The sequence below is a fragment of the Mustela putorius genome, unplaced genomic scaffold (assembly GCF_011764305.1).
Source record: "Mustela putorius furo isolate JIRA1106 unplaced genomic scaffold, ASM1176430v1.1 tig00000145_pilon_pilon_pilon, whole genome shotgun sequence".
Classification (NCBI taxonomy): Eukaryota; Metazoa; Chordata; class Mammalia; order Carnivora; family Mustelidae; genus Mustela; species Mustela putorius.
The window spans coordinates 16,063,838-16,082,088 of record NW_025421294.1 but is presented as its reverse complement, the minus strand read 5'-3'; the positions used below and the strand labels follow the sequence as shown (position 1 = coordinate 16,082,088).

Below are 18,251 nucleotides of genomic sequence, written 5' to 3'. Positions count from 1 at the left end.
AATTTAATAAAATATCTGTATTTCAGTTTTATCAATTGACACATCAGTGTCCCCGTTGCCTTTTTTTTTTCCCTCCCCAAAAAAGTTTCCCCTTTTTTATAGATTTTTTTTTCTCCTCCAGTGCAGGATTCAATCTAAGGATCATGTATTGCATTTAGTTGTCATTTCTGCTCTTAAAATGCTAGGTTGATTGAATGGATCCATCATTAAAAGAAAACAAAAGAAGTCATTAAATGACTATATTTAAGATCAGTGGAAACCACTGTCACAGTTTTGGTTTTGGCTCATGCCTTGTAATTGTTTCATAAAATCTTATTAAAATAGGAAAGACTCCTGGTGTGTTATTTCAAGTAATGGAAATAAGAGGAAACTTATCTACCATTACTTGATAATGTATAATTTTGGGTCTATGTGTATATGTTAAATCTTTAAGAAATAGTTAAAATCTTTGTGCTATCTGTCCTTTTCTATAGTTGTTGAAATTCAGCGGACCAGAAATATCTGTTTGAAAGATAGCTGGTTTGAATATAGGAGAAAATTTGCATTATTTTGAGTTTGGAAGGACAGTTTGAAAAAACATCACATTGTTATGCCATTTCATTTTTGTATCTTTATTTATTTATTTTTTTTTATTTATTTTTTTAAGATTTTATTTATTTATTTGACAGAGAGAGATCACAAGTAGGCAGAGAGAGAGGAGGGAAGCAGGCTCCCTGCTGAGCAGAGAGCCCGATGCGGGACTCGATCTGAGGACCCTGAGATCATGACCTGAGCCGAAGGCAGCTGCTTAACCCACTGAGCCACTCAGGCACCCCTCATTTTTGTATCTTTATAGTAAATCCTAATTTTGAAAAGTTTGAGGTGGCTATCAGCTTCTGTGTGTAAATATCCCAAATGATACTGTCTGGCATTTTTCTTGTTTCCTAAGATTTTTATACACAACTTAATTGTCATCATTGACATAAATAATAGCTCATATGATAGTATATAAACTAGTTTATAGTAATTCTGTTAGATAGTGTGGAATGAAAGGGGTTTGAAGTACCACACACCATTGGCTAATGGGCTGTGTTTCTGGTCTGTGCTGAGTTAATGCTCAGAACAGTGTACAAATCCACCTAAGACCTAGCCATTTTAACTTTATTCCTGGGTCCCCAGTTAACGTTGTACCATCAGTAGTTTTAACAGATTATTGGTCACACGGGGAACCATGTAAGAATTTGGATCATTGTCACAACTCAGGTGCAGGAAAAACCTTTGGTATATATGTGCCATATTTATGAAGCACAGTGTATTTTATCTGTAGTTGGAAGATGACTTGTGAATTTTCTATTCTTAAAATTGGCTGTTATTAAACCCTTACCCTAAGTTCATGCATAAGCAAAAGAATCATCCATTGTGATAAAAGATCTTAAGTATTATAATTCCTGATTTGTACTATGCCTGGTCATCTGAAATGTTAGAAGGCAGTTTTTCTTAGATATGGATTTTTGACTGGAAATATGAGAACCTGTAGCAGTTTTTCCTTCCTTTGTTTGAAAATATATTTCGTTTTAATTTTTTAACATATTACTATATTGTAGAGAATTTTCAGCATACGTCATAAAGGGACAGTTTATAATGAATTCTTACCTTTCATCACTCAACTCCAACAACCCATCAGTCCATGGCCAATCCTGCCCAACCAAATACCTGTTTGGTATACATTTTTTTTTTTTTTAAAGTAGGCTCTACACCCAGCATGGAGGTCAAGACCTGAGCTGAGATCAAGAGTCAGATGCTCAACTGACTGAACCGTCCATGCATCCCTTATTTAGTATACTTATATATCAAAAAGTGTTTAGTAGAATGGAGGCTCTTAGACTTGTGTAGCTATGATAGATCAAGATAATGAATAATTAAAACTTATATGTGCAATGATTAGACTTCTAATAGAGGATGTGAAGTAGAAAGATTTAAGTCAGGTGGACAACATAGGAGAAAAACTTTAAAAATTACTGTGCCTGGTGATACCATGATTCTATAAAGAAATTTACTTTTCATATTCTTAGAATAGTAAGATTGAAGTAGATGAGAGGTTTTGTTTTTGAAGTGGTAAGTTTATTTATTTTTTAATAATCTCTATACCTATCATGGGGCTTGAACTAAATGACTCTGAGATCAAGAGTCGCATATTCTTTCTAATGGAGCCAGCCAGGTGCCCTGAAATCTTCATATAGAATTTAAATCCAAGAATATATAGGATTATAATGCCAGATATATGTATGTATACACACACACACACATATATATATGTATATACACACACACACACACACTCACTTTTTATTTTTTAAAATATTTTATTTATTTATTTAACAGAGGGATAATAGTGAGAGAAATCACAAGTAGGATGAGCAGCAGGCAGAGGGAGAGGGAGAAGCAGCCCTCCCTCACTGAGCAAGCAGCCTGATGCGGGACTTGATTCTAGGACCCCGGGATCATGACCTGGGCTGAAGGCAGATACTTAACTGACTGAGCCACCCAGGCACCCCCCAAATAACTTATTTTAGATTAAGTTAGAAATAATTGTGGAAAAACATATCCTTAGCCACCAGGAAGTTGTAGAAAATTTATAAAATGGAGAAGAATGCAGATTTTTATTATTATTATTATTATTATTTTTAAAGATTTTATTTATTTATTTGACAGAGATCACAAGTAGGCAGAGAGGCAGGCAGAGAGAAGGAGGAAGCAGGCTCCTTGCTGAGCAGAGAGCCCGACACGGGACTCAATCCCAGGGCCCTGAGATCATGACCCGAGCCGAAGGCAGCGGCTTAACCCACTGAGCCACCCAGGCGCCCCTCAGATTATTATTTTTCAACTTTTAAAATGTATTTGTAAGAAGCCAGAAAATAATGAAAGAAGTCTCCATGTACCCATCATTCACCTTCAATATTTACAGATCTAGGAGCAGTGATCTTTTACTATAGTTCAGCCAGTTTTTAATCCTCTTAAATTACTTTGAAATAAATCCCAAAGATATCATTTTATCTATAAATACTTAATATGCATGTTTCTAAAAGATAATATTTTAAAAGTGATATTTAAAAAAATTTATATAAAAGTAATTCCTTAAAATAGTAACAGATACCTAGTTAGGGTTTAAATTTCTGATTGTTCATAAATGTCCATTTTTCCCCATTTGTTTTAATCAAGATCTAAATAACCAGGTTGGTTGATATTTCTTTTTTTAAAAAGATTTTATTTATTTGAGAGAGAAGGTGTGCATGTGCGTGTGCACACAAACGCACACAAGAGTGAGGAGGAACAGAAAGGGAAGAAGAGGGACAAAGCAGACTCTGTGGGGAGTGCATAGCTTGCGTCAGGCTCTATACCAGGACCTGGGATCATGTCCTGAGCCAAAACCAAGAGTTAGATGCCTAACTGCTTAACTGACTGAGCCACCGAGGAGTCCCTGAAATTTCTTTTTTCTTTTTTTTTTTTTTTAAATGTCCTTTTCCTTATTCCCTCTCACTTCCCTCTCTCCAGGGTAACCACTATTCCTTCCTCTAGTACCATGTACTAGTTTCTCCTGTTTTTTCCATTTTATGTAAAAGGAATCACAGTTTTTGCCTTTCTTTAGTTTTTTTTTTTAAGTTTTTGTTTTTGGGGCGCCTGGGTGGATCAGTTGGTTAAGTGGCTGCCTTTGGCTCAGGTCATGATCCTGGGGTCCTGGGATCGAGCCCTGTATCAGGCTCCTTGCCCAGCGGGGAGTCTGCTTCTCCCTGTACCTCTGCCTGCCAATGCCTGCTTGTGCTGTCTGTCAAATAAAGAAATAAAATATTAAAAAAAAAAAAAAGATTTTATTTTAAAATCTCTACACCCATCATGGGGCTTGAAATTAAAACCTCGAGATCAGGAGTAGCATGTTTCACCAACTGAGCTGGTCACATACCCCCCATTAGCTTATTATGTGAGGTTCATCCATATTTTGCAGGGCCTTTGACTTCTTAATAGCATTATTGAAATACAACTCCCCTACTATACCATTCTCCTATTTACAATGTACAAATGTGATGGTTTTTATTGTATTCAGAGTTGTACAGCCATCAATATCCATTATAATTATTTTCATCATCCAAAAAAGAAATAGTGTACCTACCCATTAATCTCTTGCCCTCCAACCCTTCTCCTCCAGGCCCCTCCCCATCTCTTAGGCAACCACTAATCTTTATTTCTTTATGGATTTGCCTGATCTGGATATTTCATGTAAATAGAGTGATACCATTTGTAGTCTTGTGACTGGCTTCTTTCTTTCACTTCGCATAATGCTTTCAGAGTTCATTTGGTTGTATCATGTATTCTTTTTTTAATTTTTATTTTATTTTATTTTATTTTATTTTTTTTTAAAGATTTTATTTATTCATTTGACAGAGAGAGATCACAAGTAGGCAGAGAGGCAGGCAGAGAGAGAGAGAGGAGGAAGCAGGCTCCCTGCTGAGCAGAGAGCCCGATGCAGGACTCGATCCCAGGACCCTGAGATCATGACCTGAGCCGAAGGCAGCGGCTTAACCCACTGAGCCACCCAGGCACCCGTATTCTTTTTTTAATGGCTGAATAATACTCCATTTTATGGATATATCACATTTTCTTTTCTTTTTCCTTCTAATTTTTTTTATTATGTTAGTCACCATATAGTACATCATTAGTTTTTGATGTAGTCTTCCATGATTCATTGTTTGTGTATAACACCCAGTGCTCCATGCAGTATGTGCACTCCTTAATACCCATTACCTCACATATTCTTTGTTAGGTCATCAGTTGATGCATATTTGGGCTGATAGGCAAGCGGTTAATACATTTTGCTTTTAGGAATAATGCTGGTGTGAGCATTTATGCCCAAGTTTTTAGATGATGTTATATTTTTATTTCTCTTCAATCCTTTAACTTTTTTTTTTTTTAAGATTTTATTTATTTATTTGACAGAGATCACAAGTAGGCGGAGAGGCAGGCAGAGAGAGAGAGAGAGAGAGAGAGAGCAGGAAGCAGGCTCCCCGCTGAGCAGAGAGCCCGATGCGGGGCTCGATCCCAGAACTCTGGGATCATGACCTGAGCCGAAGGCAGAGGCTTTAACCCGCTGAGCCACCCAGGCGCCCCATTTTTAGATTTTATTTATTTATTTCAGAGAGAAAAAGAGAGCATGAGTAGGAGGAGGAGCAGAGGGAAAGGGACAAAGCAGAGTCTGTACTGAGCACAGAGCCTAAGGCAGGACTTTATCCCATGACCCTGAGATCATGACCTGAACTGAAGTCAAGAGTTGGACACTCAACCGACAGAGTCACCCCAGCTTCTTGATCCTTTAACTTTTTTTTTTTTAAGATTTTATTTATTTTTTTGTCAGATGGAGATCACAGAGAAGCAGGCAGAGAGAGAGGAGGAAGCAGGCTCCCCGCTGAGCAGAGAGCCTGATGCGGGGCTTGATCCCAGGACCCTGGGATCATGACCTGAGCTGAAGGCAGAGGCTTTAACCCACTGAGCCACCCAGGCGCCCCATGATCCTTTAACTTTTTAAGAATATTTTTTCTCCATTAGAAGTTAATACACATCCATCAAAAAAATCCTTGCAAAATACAGAAAAGGAAAAAGATTTCCAAGTTGATGTCTTTTAAGTTTCTCTTAATCTTTAAATCCCCCTTTAAACCTACTTATATCTTTCTCTCTGTCTTCTTTTCCTCGCCTCTTTTTTCCCTTAAATTTTATCTTGTTGAAGGAACTTAGTCTTTTGTGCTATGGAGTTTTAACTGTCTGTATTTGTAGATTGCATCCCAGGGGAGTAATATATACTCTTTATTTCCCGTAAATAGGTAGAAAGAATGATTTTTAAATATAATCTAAGCAAATGATTCATGTTTTAGCCAGTGCCATATGTTTGCCGTATTGTAGCTATCATTTTAGGTTGCCTGAGATTTACTAAATTGTTATCATCTGTCCCATTCACTGACTCCTATTTGTTAAGTAAGCTTCTCCATTAGATGGACATTTGTTTAGCTCTTGTAAATGACTTTATTTCACCTTTCTCTAGTAGAGGCTATTTATTTGTTTTGAGATTAACTTTTTCAAAACAATAAAATCACAGATGATTTCTGGTCAGTCTTAACTGTTAAGCTTTAAAAGAAGATAGTATTTCCATGAATTCCAATACCATTTTTCTGTAAATCTTGTGAAATGTGTAATTTTATGGCACTTACTAACTTTACCATTAATTCTTGAAACCTTTCCTGTGAAATAAATCTACAGTTCTGAAATTATGAATATATTTTACAATTAGGGAAATAAATCATTTTACTGTATAATACTTAGAGACTTCCTCTTTCTGTGGTTTCATTATAAGGGATGAATTGCTGTTTTCCTTCTTCTGCTATTCTTACCTTATATTAATATTTAGGGTGTGTGGGTGGCACAGTTGGTTGAGGGTCCAACTCTTGGTTTTGTCTCAGTTGTTACCTCAGGGTCATGAGATAGAGCCCTGTTTTAGGCTCCATGCTGAGCTCTGGAGTCTGCTTGAGATTTCTCTCCTTCTGCACCTCCTGCTTGTGTGTTCTTTCTCTCTCAAATAAATCCTAAAAAAAGAGAAATTAACATTTAAAAATAAGTGTATTACTTTTAAAGTGAATTCAGCATCTTTTTTTACTCCTCTCTGTTGCCTAACTTTTTTGTATATAATTTGCAGTATTTCATTGTATTTGGCCCTCTCTTGTACTAGAAAAATTATCAGATAGATGTGTTTCATAAATAATAGAAGGACTAATCTTTTTCCTATTGAATGCTTTCATATAGGTATTTCAGGAGCCAGCAGAGGAAGAACGAGATGGTAGAAAAAAGAAGTATCCTAGTCCCCAGAAGACTCGTTCAGAATCTAGTGAGCGAAGGTGTGTGTTTATATTTAATTAGGGAGACACTGATAACTTGCATTTTAGTTACTGCAAGGGCATTAATGGGGTTTTTAATGTATGTACTGATGCCTCTCTCTCAACTGATTAAAGAAGGAGGTGGTTATCTTCCCTCCATTCTGTGTTTTTTGTCTTTGTCGTACTTTCTCTTCCTTTTATAAACAGTCATCATTATGTGCTTTCCCCAAGAGCACAGGGGTGGGAGTAGTCTCCTTAGAGGATATTAATGAAATGTTCCATTTGGTTAGGGGTGCTCACTATTAAGATAATCCATAGTATATTATACTACAAATAGTTCAGTTTATATGTTGATTCATCAGCCTGTGATTAAAAAAATTAGTCTTTTGTTTAGGAAAACTTTGGTTCTGCCTTTCTTTTTCTCGTTTTAAATTAATGCTTTTCCCCTACCCCTGCCCATACTTTGGTTTCACCTCTTTTTGTCATTTCTCCCCACCCAGTGTAATTGAGGGAATGTTTTTTCTTTTTATATAATGGGTCAGAGGAATTATGTTGTGGTTTTACAGCTTTCTGAAAAAGCTCAGACACTATGACTTTTGATGAATCGAGGGTATTTCGTACTCCTGATTTGTTGGCGTACTTGGTTTCTATAGTATACATATGGCGTTTATATCTGTGTATTACAGGACACGTGAGAAAAAAAGAGAAGATGGCAAGTGGAGAGACTATGACCGGTACTATGAGCGGAATGAACTGTACCGTGAGAAATACGACTGGAGAAGAGCCAGGAGTAAGAGTCGGAGTAAGAGCCGGGGCCTGAGTCGAAGTCGAAGCCGAAGTAGAGGGCGCAGCAAAGACCGAGATCCAAATAGGAATGTTGGTGAGTAGATGAGGCTTCCTCCTAAAAATCTCTGTATTCCTTATCTTGCTCTGTCTTGAGGATACCAGATTGCCCCTTAAAAGCACGTGTACCTTTACATGTTTGAGCAATGCAAAATCTAGAATTGTCTCAAAAACCTAATGCTAATTTTGTTATAAAGATAGGGCTCTGTTGTCAGGATGGAGTCAAAGGAGTTGGACTGAAATGCTTTTTGTAAGGATATCATAGTACATGCCTGGACTTAAAGTCATTTTGTGTAATTGAAACTAATGTCTTTTAATCAACAAAGCTATCACTGGAGGAAAAGTACCTGTTCCGTCCCTCACCCCCTCACTAAAAATAATTGTTTTGCTTTAAGGTGGTCTGGAGTTTATAAAATTAAAAAGGAAACAGATAAGTAGATAACTGAGATCCCAACCACTGATCTCTCGGGATATCCGTTTGGAAGTTAGTTCTTAGATACCTTCCTTATTAAATATGAGTTTTTTTCCATTATGTATTGATGTCGTTGTTATAAAAGATGATTTTACACAAGTTACTGGTCAAGATATGTCATGTTGTTGATGTTCCTTCTTTTAGGATATATTAATAATGAAAACACTTTGAAATATGGACAACTTAGTGAGTTTATTGCAATATTCTGTTCCCTGTTCTGTGAGAAAACAAACATCATTAAGAACACAAGTGTCTAATATTATTTCTTGTTTTTATTTTGTCTCCGAAGCAGAGCACAGGGAAAGATCAAAGTTTAAGAGTGAAAGGAATGACTTGGAGAGTTCCTATGTGCCTGTGTCTGCACCACCTCCGAGCTCTTCTGAGCAGTATTCCTCTGGGGCACAGTCTATTCCCAGCACTGTTACTGTGATCGCACCTGCACACCACTCTGAAAACACAACGGAGAGTTGGTCTAATTACTATAACAATCATAGCTCTTCCAATTCTTTTGGTCGAAACCCACCACCAAAGAGGAGATGCAGAGATTATGATGGTAAAAATTCTCTTTTATATTGTACCCAGAAGTACTAGTAAAGCAAATGTTGCTAATATTGCTAGTGTATGCAGAACTTATCATGGCAAAAAGTCTCTTTTCTCTTACATCCAAAAGTACTAGTAAAGCAAACGTTAGTATTGTATACCTTTTCATTATAGTCCAGATTTTGTTAAAAAGGATGAGTGAGAAAGAAAACCTCCTTTAGCATATGCTTATTTACTTTCTTGATTTAATAGTTTGGCTCTGGTTAAGAGAATGTTCAAATTTGACCCATTTGTTTGTTTCTTATTGTTCTTATTACTTTAAACATTGTAAGTATACCACAAAAATTGGTAGACATTAGGAATTGTAATTTTTTTTGTAGGTTTTAGTGCTGGGAATTTGTTAAGCGTTATATAACCTACTTAAAATTTTGATTTGCTGACTCTCCACTTGAATGAGTCTATTTGTTTATGTGTGTTTCAATTTTTTATTATGGAAATATTTAAATATTAGTAAAAGTTGACAAAATAATGTAATTAACCCTAATGTATCCATGATCTCATATCAATAGTTAGGAGATCATGGGCATTTTTGTTTTCATCTGTACTTCTCTCCTTGTTCTCCCAGACCATATCATATGAAGTAAATTGCAGACATTGTAACATTTTTTTCTGTAAATACAGAATATCTATTTTTACATTTTATTTAGTTTAAGTAGGAAATACAATCAAATCATAACTCAGGCATTATCTCATTCTCACCCTGGTCTCCTAGCTACTGAGTTCTCATTCCCAAGGCCAATTTAATGTTACTAATTTCTTGGGTAGCTTTCCAAACATAGTCTTGTGTATATGTACGTAAACAGATACGTGTAGTCTCCCCTGTTTTCTCTCCTACATAAACCCTAGTATACTCTTCACACTCTTCTGCACGTTTTTTTCACTTAGTGGTATTTTATGGCAGTTATCCTCATTAGGGCTTCCTTCATATCGTTTTTAGGTTTCTTAATTTTGTGAATGTAGGAAAATATGTTTAACTTAATTCATTATTAGTGTGCTTTTGTGGTATTTCTAATATTTTGTTATTATAAACAGTGCTTCCGTGAATAACCTAGTAAATAATTCCCACTTGAATGGTTTTTGTTTAAATTTTATTTTTAAGTAAACTCTGTACCCAGTGTGGGGTTTAAACTTAAAAACTTGAGAGTTGGTGGTGCCCATTGTACCAACTGACCAGCCAGGTGCCCCTTCTCATTTGAATATTTTATTTTATTTTATTTTTTTTTAAGGGGGAAGGGGCAGAAGGAGATGGGTGTGGAGCTAACTTGGGGCTCAATCTCATAACCCTGAGATCATGACTGGAGCCGAAATCAAGGGTCGGATGGTTGGGGTGCCTGAGTGGTGCCATCAGTTAAGTGCCCGACCCTTGGTTTCGACTCAGGTCCTGGTCTCAGGGTTGTGGGATCTAACCCTGCTCAGGCTTCATGCTCCGTTTAGAGTCTGCTTAGGATTCTCTCTCCCTGTCCTCCCTTTTCCCCTTTCACCTGGTCGTGCTCTCTCTCTCTCTCTCTCAAATAAATAAATAAATCCAAAAAAAAAAAAAGGTCAGATGCTTAAACCATAGAGCCACCCAGCTGACCCCTAACTTAAATATTTTAAACTAACATTTCAAATTACAGATACAGCAAGAGTGTAGAATTTAGAATAATACCATGAAAATAGGTAATTGAAATTAGATTGTCCAGTTAAATCCCTTACACATAAATTTCCTTTAAGTAATCTCTACAACTAGTTCAGGGCTTGAACTCATGACCCCAAGATCAGGAGTCATATGTTCTACCAACTAAACCAGCCAGGCACCTTGAATCTGAATATTTATTTATTTATCTATTTATTTATTTATTTATTTAAGTTTTTTGTTTTTTAAAAATTTGACAGAGAGTGATCACAAGTAGGCAGAGAGGCAGGCAGAGAGAGGCGGAAGCAGGCTCCCTGCCAAGCAGAGAGCCTGATGCAGGGCTTGATCCCAGGACCCTGAGATCATGACCTGAGTGGAAGGCAGAGGCTTAATCCTGAGCCACCCAGGCACCCCAGAATCTGAATTTTTATTATGAATACATAATGGCAAATAGGTTTGTAGTGGCTAGTAACCTGTTTTGGACCCTGTTACTTGCTACCTCAACAAAGCAGGGTCTCATGGAAGGTAGAGTACATCCATCTGGCCTTACCTCAGGCATATGTGATGATTAACAATAACACTAAGAAGGCTTCTAAAGTCCTTGGAGAAAAATTACTTTGTAAATCAGATTGGTAGGCTTTTCAGGGTCTTGTTTTTTTTGTTTTCTGAGCTCTAAGATCATAATAAGATTCTTCTTATATTCTTTCAGAAAGAGGATTTTGTGTACTTGGTGACCTTTGTCAGTTTGATCATGGAAATGATCCCCTCGTTGTTGATGAAGTTGCTCTGCCAAGCATGATTCCTTTCCCTCCACCTCCTCCTGGGCTTCCTCCTCCACCACCTCCTGGAATGTTAATGCCTCCCATGCCAGGCCCAGGCCCAGGTCCAGGCCCAGGCCCTGGCCCAGGCCCAGGCCCAGGTCCAGGTCCTGGCCACAGTATGAGACTTCCTGTCCCCCAGGGACATGGCCAGCCTCCGCCTTCTGTTGTGCTTCCCATACCAAGTAAGTACATGTTCATTAAATATTTTGTCCTTTAACAAAGAATTGTATTTAGAAGAATCTCTTCACTAACTTGACACTGGGTTTAAAGTTTTTGAAAGATAAATTAATAATAGAATTTCGAATATATTCCTGTAATTAAAATGTTATTCTTTATTCTATCCATTGTTTTATTGTATTATTTATAGTACCTTGAAAAAATCTTGGGTGACAGAATCTTGCTGGTTGACGACATCTTAAGAAATCCAGTTGTTTTGAAGATGTCAGAAAGAACATGAAATTTCCCAGTCTTTAAAGAATATCTCTTTGGGGGTGTCTGGGCGGTTCACTTTGGTTAAGCCTCTGACTCTTAATTTTGGCTCATATCATGATCTCAGGGTCATGAAATAGAGCCCTGCAGTGGGCTCCACACTCAGCAGGGAATCTGCTTGAATTCTCTTTGCCCATCCCCCCACTCATGTACCTCCTCTCCCTCTCTCTCGTGTGTTCAGATAAATAGATCTTATGATGGTATGTATGGTATACATACTATTTATTTATCAGAGAGAGAAAGAGAGAGCGAGCACAGGCAGGCAGAGAGGCAGCAGAGGCAGAGGGAGAAGCAGGCTCCCTGCTGAGCAAGGAGCCTGATGTGGGACTTGATCCCAGGACGCTAGGACCATGACCCGAGCTAGAGGCAGCTGCTTAACCAACTGAGCCACCCAGGCGTCCCTGGTATACATACTATTATTCTACTTCTGTGTATATTTCAAAATTTCTCAGATAAAAGACTATAAAAATTATTTTAATTTCTAGAAGAACTTATAAAAAGATGTGAAGAATGGGAATATTTCTGTTTAAAAATGAAATCCGAGTGTCATTTTCCCCAACATTTTGCTATGAAAAATTGCAAACTAACTGAAAAGTTGAAATAACTTACATTGAACACCCATATACTCACCATCTAGGTTCTATGATTAATATTTTACTCTATTTCTATTATCACATTATCTTTTTATCTCTCCCATTATTATTTTTTATTCATTTCCTAGTATGTTGCAGACATCAGTACATTTAAACATGTTCCTGCTGTATAGAACTTAAGAGTTCTATAGAACTCTACTGTTATTCTAGGAGTGTCTGGGTGGCACAGTCTTAAGCGTCTGACTCTCGATTTTGGGTCAGGTCATGATCTCAGGGTGCTGGGATGGAGCTCTGCATTAGGCTCCTTGCTCAGCGGGGAGTCTCTTTGAGGATTCTCCATTCCCCACTGAAGTTTTCTTTTTCTTTCAAATAAATCAGTAAATCTTTTTGTTTTTTGAAAAAAAAGGAGCTTACCATTATGCCAGAAAGATTGTTCGAGTTCCTTGTCAGTCATTTTTCATCCCTGCTCCCCAGAGGTAACCATCCTGCTTTTTTTTCACCCTAGAATTATTTTGTGTGTTCTAGAACTAAAATGTCCTCTTAATTATGCAATTTACTGTGCTGAAGCCTGCCTATATCAAATTCCTTAATTCTGTTCTGTGCCAAAGTAGGTACTTCAATTATGACTATTCCTAATTAGTTTTAGTATAGTAGGTATTTTTTATTAGTTAGGAAACTTTCATGCTCTACCTTTTTCTTCTTCTTCTTTTTTTTTTTTTTTTAAATTCTTAGGACCACCCATAACACAGTCAAGCTTGATAAACAACCGTGACCAGCCTGGGACAAGTGCAGTGCCCAATCTTGCACCAGTGGGAGCAAGACTACCTCCTCCTTTACCCCAGAACCTCCTTTATACAGTATCAGAACGTAAGTAAACATTGCTTGTCTTAAAATTGCTGGAGTATAAAAAAGCTAAGTTTCAATGTCATGCTTTAAAAAAATACAACTTTTCTTCTTATGGACTATGGACTATGCCGTATAAAAATTACATTTATATTTATATTCATATTCACAAGGCAGTTTACTTTGTGATTATGCTATATGGCTGTATTTTAACTTGTGTGCCAGTGGAAGGAAAGAGTAAGGCCTTCTGCTGTAGAGGAAGCAGTAACATTTAGTATCTTCTGAAGGACATGTATTTTGAAGCTTTAATCTCTTCTAAATGAAATTTATTTTGGAGCTTGTGTTAAAAAATTGAACTGTGATTGAATTTCCAAAACATAAGGTTTATCTTCTAAGGGTATACAAAAGGTTGGATAAAATATGCTGAATAATTTTTTAACTTGTATGCTGGAGTGACAGTTGAGAGCATCACTTAAACTGTAATATTTAGTGGCTATGCTATTTATAACATTTCTTTTTAACTATAATAATTTGTTCTTAAATCTTGGTTTTCTGATTTCTTAGGTATTTTTGTCATTATTTTTAGTTTATTTAAAGCGTTTTGAAATATTCCTTTCTCTAAAAACATAAAAACAAGGTGATTGGTTGTTAAAAGTATTAGATTTTTTTTTTTTTTTTTTTTAAGATTTTATTCATTTATTTGAGAAAAGAGTGAGAGAGAGAACATGAGAAGAAGAAGGGTCTGAGGGAGAAGTAGACTCCATGTTGAGCAGGGAGCCTGATGTGGGACTTGATTCCGGGACTCTGGGATCATGACCTGAGTCGAAGGTAGACATTTGACTGACTGAGTCACTCAGGTACTGTGAGTTGTTTTTTTTTTTTTTTTAACAGAGCTATGTAGTTCTATGAATAAATTCATCGTTTGTGCAGTGTATTATCATAAACATTTCTTCATCTTTATGATGTCATGGTAAGGCAGTTCAGCAATAATATCATTAAGCCCAGGTTTAAATCCTGTTCCATTACTTACTTTCATTGTCATCCTAGACAAGTTACTTAACTTCATAGAATGTCAGTTTTCTCTTTTGTAAAATAGGAATGATAATAACATTACTCACCTAAAAAGCGTGTTTGAGGAATAATTGCTTTAATACATCTATCTAGAATAGAACCTAGCTTCTAGTAAGCTAAATATAAAGGTTAGTTTTTATAATACTATGGTTACTATTGTCTCCTTAAAATGCGACTTTGCTGAAATCAAACATAATTATCTTCTCTTTGTCTACCTCCATTATTCTTGTGTGTCTTTATAAATTGAAATAACACCCATTAATCACCTAGAATTGAAACCTTGACATGATTGACTAATTGCTTTGTTTTGTTTATATTGGTTAATTAAGAAATCCTTTCTCTTTTTCTTTGAAATACCCCATTCTGTTTCTACTGTGACTTCTGCCCTCATCAACACTTGAATCACCTGACATTTGGGTTATTGCTATGATCTTGTTGACTCCATTATGTTTCAGTCCCCATCAGTCACATCATATAATGCTGCAATGCTAATTTTCCTGAGAAAACAAATCAGAACGGTACCTCATGAGAACTCTGCTGTGGCCACAATTTCCCCCTGAATTGCATATATATGTTTTTTATAAGTAGGCTCCGTGCTGAGATTAAGAGTCTGAGGCTCAGCCACCTAGGTACCTCTCACAGATGATCGTTGAGCCCCTCCCTATAGTTTCTCTTTCTATGATCTACCCTGCCCTTTTTGGTAATCTCTTTTTTCACTCAACTCCCACATGTATCTTCTCTGGTTATGCCAAATATACCTTGTCTTTGCCCCCTTGTTGTGGCTCAACTTTATTTTTCTGTCTTCATTCTAATAATTTGCTCTCTCTCTTTCAAGAAGACCTAAATCTTCTAAGTACATGGGGAACATTATTGCTCTGTTGTAAACTCCTACAGGACTAAAAAGAATTTATTACATATATGGCATATAATTGTACACAGGCCTACTGTTAGATTTCTTTTCATGGGTGTTAATTTTATGTTCAGCTGAGCTTTAGAACAGGAACCACGTCTTAGTATCTCAGTCTTCTAACTACTGTAGTGTTTTTTCGCAGAACGTGTTTGTTTCACTGCTTCTCTTATTTTTTTAAAAAGGTTTTATTTGTTTATTTGAAAGAGACAAAATGAGAGAGAGAGAGAGAGAGAGAGCACGACACGGGGGAGGGTCTGAGGGAGAAGCAGACTCCCTGCTAAATAGGGAGCCCAATGTGGGACTCAATCCTGCGACACCAGACCCTGACCTGAACTGAAGGCAGTCGCCCAACCAACTGAGCACCCCTTTTCTCATTTTTTAATCAGAGAAACTTTAAACAAAAAAATAAAAAAGGATGTATAATGCATTCCCATATACCTGTTACTCAACTTCAACATTCATCCATCCTGTATCATTTATTCTCCCCAAATAATCTCTTAGCATTATTTCTTAATGCCATTAGACTTGTAAGTACAAAAAATGGATTATTTATCTGAGAGTTTGTTGCAGATGGCACATTTTCTTACTGTTAAATTTAGCATTGTGATTCACAATAAAAATTCTATTTTGTTTTTAAATTTTTTAAAAGTCCGACAATTACCATTTTTTAAAATATCGTTAAATGTAACATTGTGACTCGCTCTAAAAATTCCATTTTGATTTTAATTAATAAGAATCTGGCAGTGGTCATCATCTGAGTGACTTAGCTTCATTATTATTAATGGAGCAAATATTTATTGAATGCTTTCTATGTGCCAGGCACTGTGCTACGTGCTTGAGAGCCAAGATGAAAAAAGGTAAACTCCTTGTTACTTGAACAATATTTTTCTCTTTTTAAGAAGCAAAAATATTTTGTGATATATTAGTAAAGTCCTTTTAAACATAAGTTCCAAACTTCTGTTTTAGATGCTGGTAAACATTTTTAAGAAAATTTGGGGGAGCAGTACAGTTAGCAACTTTTATTTGCCACGTTAGGGAATTGTATATGAAAATATCTAAGATCATTTCAATTTAAAAAATAAATTTTTACATTAAAATAAAAGATAAAAGGCTGTCCTTTTATATTTGGTTTTATGAAGTATTAATTACATTTTTTCCTTCTTTTTGTCTCAGACCAGTAAAAGGTGGTAACATCCTTTCAGCATTTGTGAATTACTGCTTTAGAGGATAGTCTCTTAGTTTGAATCACCGGTTTAAAGAGACTTATTTGGTTGGCAACTGAATGTTTTGAAAGTTACAGAATTATTTGTATCAGACAATTTAAAACTTCCTACTATGCAAACTACTCTTTTCCTTATTTATTTTAAAGATTTATATATTTTAGAGCGAGAGAGTACGCACATGTGAGTGGGAGGAGGAGCAAAGGGAGAGGTAAAGAATCTCAAGCAGCCTCCCCACTGAATGTGGAACCCGATATAGGACTTGATCTCAAGATGCATGAAATCAGTACCTGAACTGAAATGGAGTCAGATGCTTAACTGACTGAGCCACCCAGCAGCCCTTCTCTTCCTTTTTTAAAACTTAAATTTTTATTCTAAAATTTATACAGGAATTTGAAAATGTAGGGGATAGTTTCTGATCTCAGTGTAAATAGAACTTTTTTGGGGGGGCTATAATATAGTTTGTTATTCATAAATTTTTTTGTATCTTTCTATTCACTTGATTTTAAAAAGTTTTTTTTTTTAAGTTCGTTCTTTGCAGATAAATTGAATCTTTCAAGTTGTTCAGGTATACTTTCCTCAATAGTATAATTGGTAATTTTTAAAAAATTTAGAACTTGACTTCAAATGAAGTAAAAAAACTATGTTTACAATGTATTAGCTCTCAAAGTTTAATAAGTTGGGAAAGTTTAAATTATGGATATTTTGTTATCAAAATTATCTTTAAAATTCATAACACAGAAAATGTTTATAAGTGGAATAGAGTGTATCAGATGGTATTTCTGAAAAATATGTCAGTATAGACCCGAATATACAGAGAAAAATGAAATCTGGAGTTTTAGAGGTAAAAATAATCTGCTCAAGGCTAGGTACTGGGAATATACAGATGAATAAGAAATGACTCTTCCAAGAAGCTAAAAATCTAATAGTGGAAAAGAAATGTGTTTATTAAAAAAAAACAAAAACACCAAGTACAGTATATTTTGCTGTTATGACTAGATGAACAGAGTGGCTTAGAAATACAGGTGACAAAGGAACTAATTCTGTCAAAATTAAAAACCATAATTTTGGCTGCAATTATTACTTGTTTTGGAATGGGACCATTGATTATTAACTGAAGATAATAAATTATATCCACCATGTAAGTGGGTAGGATATCAGTGGCTCCTGGTAATGCTATTTAAAAGGTGACGTCAAATGGATATAGTTTAGAAAAAACTCTGAAATTTTGTTGTTTCTTGAATTAAAAATGTCACAGATACTCTGAAAGGACTTAAGTAATAGATGTAATTGAAATTTTATAGAAAGAGAGCAATATCACAACACCTATTAAAATCAGCTATTATGGGGTGCCTGGGTGGCTCACTGGGTTAAAGCCTCTGCCTTTGGCTCGGGTCATGGTCCCGGGGTCCTGGGATCAAACCCTGCATCGGGCTCTCTGCTCACAGGGGAGCCTGCTTCCCCCTCTCTCTCTGCCTGCCTCTCTGCCTACTTGTGATCTCTGTCTGTCAAATAAATAAAATAAACTCTTTTTAAAAAAATCAGGTATTTCCTCTGAAGTACTTAAAATATTTTACCTAAATTTGAATTAACCAATTCACTATGTATATTTTTTGTTTTCACAGTACCATTTTCAAGTATATTCCTTTATTCCCTTAAATTCAACCTGTTAAGTTTCTTTGAAGAAGACATAGTAGAAATATTTTATGATTGCTAAGCTCACTCTAAGGAGTGTGTGAAAAAGTAATAGAGTATAATATCTTGTATTCTACAGATTGATTTTTAGGTTAAAGGTAGTTATTAGTCTTCAAATAAATTTCTATCAGTTATCTTTGTGTTTCTGACAATATATTTTCCTGTTACCAACTATGTAAAATTACTGAA

The 18,251-nt window shown here is 36.0% G+C and overlaps 1 protein-coding gene across 5 annotated transcripts in view; it reads left to right on the top strand.

Annotated features, from left to right (window-relative positions):
• The window catches only part of RBM27 (RNA binding motif protein 27), an 81,070-nt gene that overhangs the window by 18,580 nt on the left and 44,239 nt on the right, over positions 1-18,251 (top strand). For 3 of the 5 annotated variants that reach the window (XM_004744701.3, XM_013052339.2, XM_004744698.3), the window contains exons 4-8: positions 6,820-6,911; positions 7,577-7,770; positions 8,495-8,758; positions 11,130-11,423; positions 13,056-13,190. In XM_004744701.3, coding sequence (XP_004744758.2) covers positions 6,820-6,911; positions 7,577-7,770; positions 8,495-8,758; positions 11,130-11,423; positions 13,056-13,190 — 979 coding nt within the window. The remainder of the gene's footprint in view (positions 1-6,819; positions 6,912-7,576; positions 7,771-8,494; positions 8,759-11,129; positions 11,424-13,055; positions 13,191-18,251) is intronic. The other 2 variants (XM_004744702.3, XM_004744699.3) reach the window with 1 other exon arrangement.